Below are 9,268 nucleotides of genomic sequence, written 5' to 3'. Positions count from 1 at the left end.
TTCCGCCAAAAATAGCAGTTCTGACTGAACCGTGCAGAAGGTTTTCGCGAAACGTGGGAATCTGGTAGAGGGCCATGCCAAACGGTGACTATGCGAAGCCCATGACCATTGGCCAAAGGGTGGCGCTATAGCACTCAATTGAACCACAAGGTTGTGTGTTCAAATCCGTGACAACTCAGCTCGTCAGTCTTATTTGTGCATATTGTTCTTATTGCGTATTGTCTTCTTTCTTGGTCCCGCCTTATCGCTGATTGCGGCTATAATTTTCTATTTTTGAGGGTCGCCTCCTATATGCCCAGCTTTGTGTGTTTGTATCAAATTTGTGATTTTGATTGGCTGAGCACAGCTTTGTGTGTGTACCAAATTTGAGATGATTTCAATGTGATGATGTATGTTGATGTATATTGATAATCGACAGACAATGAATTGGGGGATCCGTCAGACTACAGGTCTTTTCTCACTCCAAACCCCGGTACTGTCGGAGGTTCCGTCAGACTAGTCAAGCCGCCTGCAGGTTCACAGGAGAAGCGGCCACTCCTCGGGCCTGGTGGTGGAATCCTGCCTGCTCGGAGCTCATCAACGATATTGTCCATGTCCTTGGGAGTAAGATCCTCGTAGTAGTTGTCGTTGATCTGAACCATCGGGGCGTTCACACAGGCTCCGAGGCATTCCACCTCTATCAGCGTGAACATCTTGTCTGGCGTGGTCTCTCCCATCGTGATGCCCAGCTTGTTTTGGAGTGCCTCAGCGATTCCGTCCGAGCCGCAGAGCATGCACGGCGTGGTAGTGCAGATCTGAATGAAGTGTTTCCCCACCGGCCGACGCAGGAACATGGTGTAGAACGTCGCTACCTCGTACACTCTCATCGGGGCGACTCCCAGAACCTCTGCGACCTTGTTCATGGCCGCGACGGGGAGCCATCCTCCGTGCTGCCTCTGGGCCAGGTCCAACACGGGGAGCGTGGCCGCTTGCTTGTGTCCCACCGGGTAGTTTGAAACGATCGTCTCGATGCGCTTTTTGTTCTCGTCTGTGAAATGGAAAGGAGTGTCTGCGTTGTTGTCAGGCGTGTCCCTGTGCACGAACACGCCTCCGGCACCGGCACGGGCTGCAGATCCATGCAAACTACTCCTCGCGTGTCTGGCTGTTAGCGACACAGCAGAGCGAACAACAACCGAGGACAAAAACATTTTGGATAGAGTTTAGTAGTATGTTTAACACTTAGTATGTTCAACACAGTTTAGTTGCATATTTAACGGCGAACGGCTTACATCAACACAGTGTTATTCCTGAAACTAATGAAGAGTTTAAGCTGGAAGAACTCTTTGTGAAGACTGTTACCAAAGTAGACAGCTCTCTAGCCCTGTCAGCCAGCCTAAACTTACTGGAGGTTCAGACTCCATGTCATAGTTATGATGTCATAGTACTTATTAGGGCATTAACCAAAATGTCGACTTGTTGACATTTGTGTGTATATATATATATTTATAAACCAGTAAGATGCCTGACCGCCAGGGTGTGATGAGGTCAGATCAAGATATGGAATGTCAGAACAGGTCAGCTCCATATATGGAGATCTAAGGGTGGCAGCGGGTGCAGTGTATTGAATGTACAGGGTTTGATGAGGGCCCAGGTAGTCGGGCCTGTTGGGCCTGTTGAGAACTCTAGTTTGAACTTTAGTTCTGGCCAGACGACGGCTCTGCTCGTCGGCAGTCTCCTCCGTGAGGAGACTGGAATTGGAGAACCATCATGCTTGATGCCATATTGTTTAACTGAAACAACGAATCAAAACAAGCTTTATTCACGCGCCATAATTAACGGCCCGGTACATTTTGGATAAAGATATATATCCTTGTCAATGGCAGACAAAAGGTGTATTTTAATTGACAATATCATCAATGGCAGGCAATGTGTTTAATTAATCTTTTTCAGAGCATGTTTATTTATCCATTTTATTATGCAGTACATAATTGAAGTTTATTGTTTCTTTGAGGGGAGGGGGATCTGAATGCGGTGTAGAGCGTCCCCTGGAGGCTAGCCTGTAGAGCCCCGCCAGGAGGAAGATTGCGGTGATGGCAGCAAAGTAGCTGGCATAGATGAGGAACTGGGTGAAGATGGGGAGGCCTAAGCCAGCACTGCTGTCCACCACCACTAATGTGAGCAGAGACTGCAGCAGTAGAGCCACAAAGGTATTCACTCCAAAAACCAAGGCGTAGCGATGCACGCTCAAGCTAGCTGCTATCTGGTACGAGGCGATGGTGATAAGCAGCATGTAGGCGGCTTTGAAGACGATGTAGGAACCATAGCACACCCAGATGTTCCTCACCGTGTTCATGGCGTAGACTGCCACGGCCATGATCGTGGAGAACACGCAGAGGGCTGGCTCTCCCCACGCGGCCCAGGACACCTGAGCATGGCCTACAGCGAACGCCGCCAATGCGCTGAGCAGTGTGGAGAGTGTCTCCACATAGCCGTTGTAGATCGCAAAGTCCTGCGAGGGCAGGAGCTCCTCCCAAAGGGCCTGGGCGTAGTTGATCACCTGAAAGTAGCCGCAGGTGGACAGGGCCCACCACAGCGACCAGGCCAGCAGGGGGCGGCACGAGTAGCACTGGAGGAAGTTTTCCCACAGGAGGCACAGCACTTCCATCAGGCTGCCGCTGAGTCTCCCTCCAGCCTCGCCGGCCTCAGGGGACGTCACGTCGTCCTCAATGCTCCGAGGCACTTTGCTCCCGGGGCCACCATCGTCCCCCTGAAGCTCCGCTCCCTCGCCCATCTCAGGGCTCTTGTGGAAGAACAAGCTCTCGCTGGCTACGGGCAGAAGCCAGGGGGCCAGGAAGGCCAGGACGGCTGATCCCAGGGTCATAGCGACCAGGCACCGCAGGGGGACGTGGAGCACGGACACTAAGAGCTGTCCCAGCAGGGAGCCTGCCGCCGAGCCCAGCAGGCTGACGCCGCGACAGTACCCACTCACCCTCTGGTAGTGGGCCGGCTCCACCGCGACAGCTCTCTAGCCCTGTCAGCCAGCCTAAACTTACTGGAGGTTCAGACTCCATGTCATAGTTATGATGTCATAGTACTTATTAGGGCATTAACCAAAATGTCGACTTGTTGACATTTGTGTATATATATATATTTATAAACCAGTAAGATGCCTGACCGCCAGGGTGTGATGAGGTCAGATCAAGATATGGAATGTCAGAACAGGTCAGCTCCATATATGGAGATCTAAGGGTGGCAGCGGGTGCAGTGTATTGAATGTACAGGGTTTGATGAGGGCCCAGGTAGTCGGGCCTGTTGGGCCTGTTGAGAACTCTAGTTTGAACTTTAGTTCTGGCCAGACGACGGCTCTGCTCGTCGGCAGTCTCCTCCGTGAGGAGACTGGAATTGGAGAACCATCATGCTTGATGCCATATTGTTTAACTGAAACAACGAATCAAAACAAGCTTTATTCACGCGCCATAATTAACGGCCCGGTACATTTTGGATAAAGATATATATCCTTGTCAATGGCAGACAAAAGGTGTATTTTAATTGACAATATCATCAATGGCAGGCAATGTGTTTAATTAATCTTTTTCAGAGCATGTTTATTTATCCATTTTATTATGCAGTACATAATTGAAGTTTATTGTTTCTTTGAGGGGAGGGGGATCTGAATGCGGTGTAGAGCGTCCCCTGGAGGCTAGCCTGTAGAGCCCCGCCAGGAGGAAGATTGCGGTGATGGCAGCAAAGTAGCTGGCATAGATGAGGAACTGGGTGAAGATGGGGAGGCCTAAGCCAGCACTGCTGTCCACCACCACTAATGTGAGCAGAGACTGCAGCAGTAGAGCCACAAAGGTATTCACTCCAAAAACCAAGGCGTAGCGATGCACGCTCAAGCTAGCTGCTATCTGGTACGAGGCGATGGTGATAAGCAGCATGTAGGCGGCTTTGAAGACGATGTAGGAACCATAGCACACCCAGATGTTCCTCACCGTGTTCATGGCGTAGACTGCCACGGCCATGATCGTGGAGAACACGCAGAGGGCTGGCTCTCCCCACGCGGCCCAGGACACCTGAGCATGGCCTACAGCGAACGCCGCCAATGCGCTGAGCAGTGTGGAGAGTGTCTCCACATAGCCGTTGTAGATCGCAAAGTCCTGCGAGGGCAGGAGCTCCTCCCAAAGGGCCTGGGCGTAGTTGATCACCTGAAAGTAGCCGCAGGTGGACAGGGCCCACCACAGCGACCAGGCCAGCAGGGGGCGGCACGAGTAGCACTGGAGGAAGTTTTCCCACAGGAGGCACAGCACTTCCATCAGGCTGCCGCTGAGTCTCCCTCCAGCCTCGCCGGCCTCAGGGGACGTCACGTCGTCCTCAATGCTCCGAGGCACTTTGCTCCCGGGGCCACCATCGTCCCCCTGAAGCTCCGCTCCCTCGCCCATCTCAGGGCTCTTGTGGAAGAACAAGCTCTCGCTGGCTACGGGCAGAAGCCAGGGGGCCAGGAAGGCCAGGACGGCTGATCCCAGGGTCATAGCGACCAGGCACCGCAGGGGGACGTGGAGCACGGACACTAAGAGCTGTCCCAGCAGGGAGCCTGCCGCCGAGCCCAGCAGGCTGACGCCGCGACAGTACCCACTCACCCTCTGGTAGTGGGCCGGCTCCACCACACTGTAGATGTAAGAGATGTAAGCCACCTCAGTGGCTGAGGCCAGGCCGAAGGTGAACTCCATCAGCTGCATGGCCAGCACACCCCGGGCCACCAGCAGCATGGAGTATGTCGCTACTAAGCTGGCTGCCTGCAGGATCACAACAGGCTTGTAGCAGAAGTAGTCCGTGGCCAGGAACACGGGGAAGGACAGCACCAGATAAGAGTAGGTCCATATCGGGTAGATTTCATTCACCACCTGCGTGTCAGTGAGGTTCTTGTCGGGTCCGATGAGGAACGCGGTGAGGAAAGGTTCTGACGGCCTGAGGCTTGAGAAGAAGCCGTACACACACAGCAGCAGTGTGGGGAAAAACGCAGACATCAGTTCAATGTGTTTTTGCGGGGCGCTAGCCCCTCTATACTCAGCAGTGTATGTTCTTTTTCCTACACAAACATTAAATTCCCATTGACAATGCCATGGAGAATGTTACGTCATCTCTGAGCAAATTGGATTAGTGTCTATTTTTGGCCTATCACAAACATTACATTCCCATTGACAATGAATGGAGAAAGTTACATCATAGTGTCTAAGAAAATAGGCAGTGTCTATTTTAAATCATGATGATGTACATTGATAAGAGCACCCCTCACTTTACATGGGTGTGATGTTTGTTGTACATAAATTAAGTATAGTGTAAATCGTTTAGGTTAATTCACCCTGCGTTCAAATTCTCTGACTTAAACAGTTAAACAGTTAAAATGTGCAAAGGTTATCACTTCTTTCTAGATATTAGCCTATCAGTTACCCACATAGAGCGATTAGCTCACGATTAATGAGCCTTATTGCAAGAACGGCGTTACCTCCTGAATTGAGGTTCAGATAAGGCAGCCAGCTACCGGGAATGGACGGTAGATAGTCAAGAAATACAAAGATACATCCAATCTGATTCAGAAAGACACATTTCCAATGTGTCATAGCTTACAAAGCTGCCCGAGCCTAAGTGTATTACACTGACACCAAGCAACCTTTTGAAGTCACTCATGTAGCCCAGAGCCATTGAAGGAGAGTCATGACATCTCCATTCACTTCATGGGCCAGTCCAAAGGCGGCTCTTCTACATAGACTATAGATTGGTGAAGAGTGACAAAGGACTGAACCGGAAGTTTATGGAATGCATTGAACTCACGCGAGTGACAAACGAGTATGAACCACGTCACTGGGCTGTTTTCTGCCCCCTCAATGGCACCACTCTCCTAGTCTACAACTACTCTGATGTAGCCTATATTAAAGCAGTCTACAAATTCTATTTGGATGTAAGTCTATGATGTCAGTACTATGACATCCGTAGTATGATGTCAGTCATCTCTATATTTGGGCATGTCGAGAGACAGCCACACAACAGACAGACTGATAGTCAGAGATTCCTGGAATTCATAGATCATCAGTTTTGACGTCTGGTCCGGGACCCATATGTGGGACACAAAATGTTGGTGCCCAACATGCGGACGTGCACCTTCTTCCTTACCCCGAAGGGTGATGGTAGAGCTGATCGATTCTTCCTAGTCTGGTAAAGGTGTGTCCTCCACTGGGACACATAATGCAGACGTGCAAACTCCATGAACGTGCCTGAATCGATTCATGAATGAGCGCTCTGTGATAAACCCCAGCTGCACACTCTTTTGCTGCAGGAAACATTTACAAGCCACTCTGGGGGCCTGGTTTAAGTGTCTTGCTCAGGTACACTTCAATATGTAGATTTGGCAGCCCGGGGGCCGAACACAGGAATTACGATATCTGGTTACCCCAGTGGCGTAAATATCGACGGTGCAACTGGTGCGCTGCATCGGGCCCAGATGCCATGGAGGCCCACGAAGGAAGAAAAACAACAAGGTGATGGTGATGTCACTGACTGACTGGTTTATAAACAGCTTCAAGTCCGTACTACTTCTGTGTTGCCTAACAGTGGCATCACTGTTGAGTCCTTGCCATCTTTACCATCTTAGTTTCAGTGTGTTCATGATCACAATCAACAATCTGTAGACTATTTGTCACTTTTGTGCTAATGAAACACTAGACAGGATTATTATTACATGCCAACATTCGAGTACAATTATCAGAAGATGTGACTATGCAAGTTTAACTAAAGTTAATAACCAGGCAGCACTGCACTCCTATACAGAGTCAGACATAACTATTTTTTTATCATCCCATCGTTGATGATTCGTATAACACTATTTAGGTCAATATAGCAGCGGGTACTTGAGTAATGATGAAATTATGCGTGACGCACCGCACCGCAGACATTTATCTCATGATTCGGAAATGAAATCTCATATTTCACACGTATTGCTCATGCTCCTCCTAAGTCTCCGTCTCCTTGAGCTCTTGGTACTCAGCTTCTTCCTTACCATGAAGGGCGATGGTAGAGCTGATTGATTCTTCTGGTAAAGGTGTGTCCTCCACTGGGGGATGCTCCAGTTCAATAGTTTCAGTGAGCAGTAACTGTGGAGTAGGGATGTCTGGCAGGTGAGCTTCTGCTGCAGGGATACCAGAGTCTATAGAGCCAACCTCTTCTACATCAGGCATCGGGGCCACGGTTGTAGTGACAGCGGCAGCAGCCTCTGTTTTGTCATCAGTTTGCAACACAGGCTCAGTTCTGTCCACTTCCAGAGATAAGGGGGTGGCCCCTCGCCTCTCACAACCGCCGGAGAAGCAGCTGCAGCTCCTGGGCTCAGAGGGATCTGGCTGCTTTGCTAGCAGATCCTGTTGGACGACAGCTGTAGAGGCGTAGCGGTGAGCAGTGCACAGAATGATCCCCAGGAACAGACACAGCATGAGAGACACCTGCAGATATCTCTGTCTGTCATACAGCTCACTCTGCAGCTGGCTGACCCTGACAGACAGATTGAGAACCCGTTGTGTGACGTTGTCCATCTGGCTTTGCAGGGACTGGATGGACTCTGTCTGCCGCTGGTCCTGTTCTTCTGCCATCCTGGACGTGTTCTGAAGCTTGCTGATGGTTTCGTTAAATGCCTTCTGCATCTCCTCCATCTGCTTCCGATACCGCTGGCTGAGCTGTTCCAGGTAGCGGCCACTGAGTGACGTGTTCATTTCCAGGGCCTTGATCCTGTTATTGAGTCTCATGAACACGGAATCCTTCTGGCTGGAGCCGTGCACCTGGTTGCCGTCTCCCTCTGTTACGTTGTGGATCTCTGCGTTTAGCTCCGTGTGTGTGTGGGAGGAGGGAGGCGTGGTAGGGTGAGGAAGCTGGCCATTAGAGAAGGCGGAGATGATGTCCTCCACAGGCTCATCCACGTTGATTTCTGGTGTGCTGACAGACAGCCCTTCAGAGGTGTCTGGCTCTGAGGTAGTGTTTGTATCTGAGAGGAGTTCCTCAGGGCTAGGGTTACCATTCTCAGGTACTGCTGGAGAGGCAGGCTGCTGTTCAGAAGTGGTGTTTGGTTGCTTCCCAACATGAGCCAAATCTGCAGCCGCTGATGCATGGATGGGGGAATGTTGTCCGGGTGAATTGAAATCCGTCATAGGCTTGTCCTCTGCTGGGGTCACAGAGATGGTGGGTCTGACAGTGACAGGGGCCGAGATACTCATAGTGACAGTAGGCCTTCCCTGGCTCTCCCTCAGCTCGTTGCGCAAGCCTTTCGTGGACAGCTGGGGTAAATCTGTGGCAACGGGGGACTGTAAGGAACCGGCTTTGGAAAGGCTTGTTGTCTGACCTGACTCTGACTCTATCTGACCCTCTGTGAAGTCGCCTCGACCGTATGGCATCCCTGAGTGACTGGACGCTCTCTCAGCTGACCTGGGGTCCTGCTCCTTGCCCCTGGGTGGGTTTACCTCAGTGTGGGGAGGGCATGCGGGTACCTTCAATGCAGGGAGGTGGGCGTGAGGATTGATATTTGTCTTGGACTGCTCCTCGGTCTCCCTCCGCTCCTTCAGCTCTTCGTCTTCGTCCTCTTCCTCAATAAGAGTGATGGTAGAGCTGTTTGATTCGTCTTCTTCTGGTATACGTGAGAGGATCCTGTCCTCCACTGGGTAGAGCTCCAGTTCAGTGGTCTCAGTGGTAAGTAACTGTGGAGCAGGGAGGTCTGATTGGGGGGCTTCCGTTACAGGGATATCAGAGTCTGCCGAGACCTCAATCTCATCTGCATCATGCATTTGGGCAACAGTTGCAGTGGCTGAAGTAGCCTCTGTGTTGTCAGTTTGCAATCGAGGCTCAGTTATGTTCAGTTCCAAAGATGATGTAGGGATTAGCTCTTGCATCTCCGAAGTAGCCCCAAGAGCATTGACGGCAGTGTTCACCATGTTTAACACAACACCTTTGGCCGATTCAATATGATTCTTGGAAGACTTGATCTCAGTTGGTACATAGTTAGAAGTATAATCAAGTTCATTGTCCGGATCCACCAGTCTCTCTGAGGTGTCTGCTAGCTCCTCTAATTCTTCCAAAATGCTGGTCCCAAACACCCTTATGAGACTCAGAGGACAGTAATGCTCTGAGCCAAAATGAGATAACACTTCCACCTTTATATACTTAGTGAATATCTTCACATGCTCAGCGTACATATGCTCATCCAAAGGGAAGCTCTGCACTGTACGTTCGTCCCGGCCATGAAAGGTCCCCAGCTTCA

At 50.7% G+C, this 9,268-nt stretch overlaps 2 protein-coding genes across 2 annotated transcripts; both read right to left on the bottom strand.

Moving 5' to 3' along the window:
* Positions 1–443: 443 nt before the first annotated feature.
* Positions 444–1,187, bottom strand: LOC306931380 (NADH dehydrogenase [ubiquinone] flavoprotein 2, mitochondrial-like; the record flags this gene model as incomplete). Its single annotated transcript, XM_079512758.1, has 1 exon — positions 444–1,187. One exon carries the CDS (start codon positions 1,185–1,187, stop codon positions 444–446), a length of 744 nt encoding a protein of 247 aa, XP_079368884.1.
* Positions 1,188–1,673: 486 nt separating this feature from the next.
* LOC306930721 (thiamine transporter 1-like) lies at positions 1,674–5,003 on the bottom strand (the record flags this gene model as incomplete). The annotated part of the gene is made up of 3 exons (XM_079511816.1): positions 1,674–1,727; positions 1,964–3,004; positions 3,612–5,003. The coding sequence occupies 3 exons, from the start codon at positions 5,001–5,003 to the stop codon at positions 1,674–1,676; spliced, it is 2,487 nt and encodes an 828-aa protein (XP_079367942.1).
* Between the last annotated feature and the right edge of the window lie 4,265 nt (positions 5,004–9,268).

The sequence above is a fragment of the Electrona antarctica genome (assembly GCF_951216825.1).
Source record: "Electrona antarctica genome assembly, chromosome: 10".
Classification (NCBI taxonomy): domain Eukaryota; kingdom Metazoa; phylum Chordata; class Actinopteri; order Myctophiformes; family Myctophidae; genus Electrona; species Electrona antarctica.
This window is presented reverse-complemented; position numbering and strand designations above follow the sequence as displayed.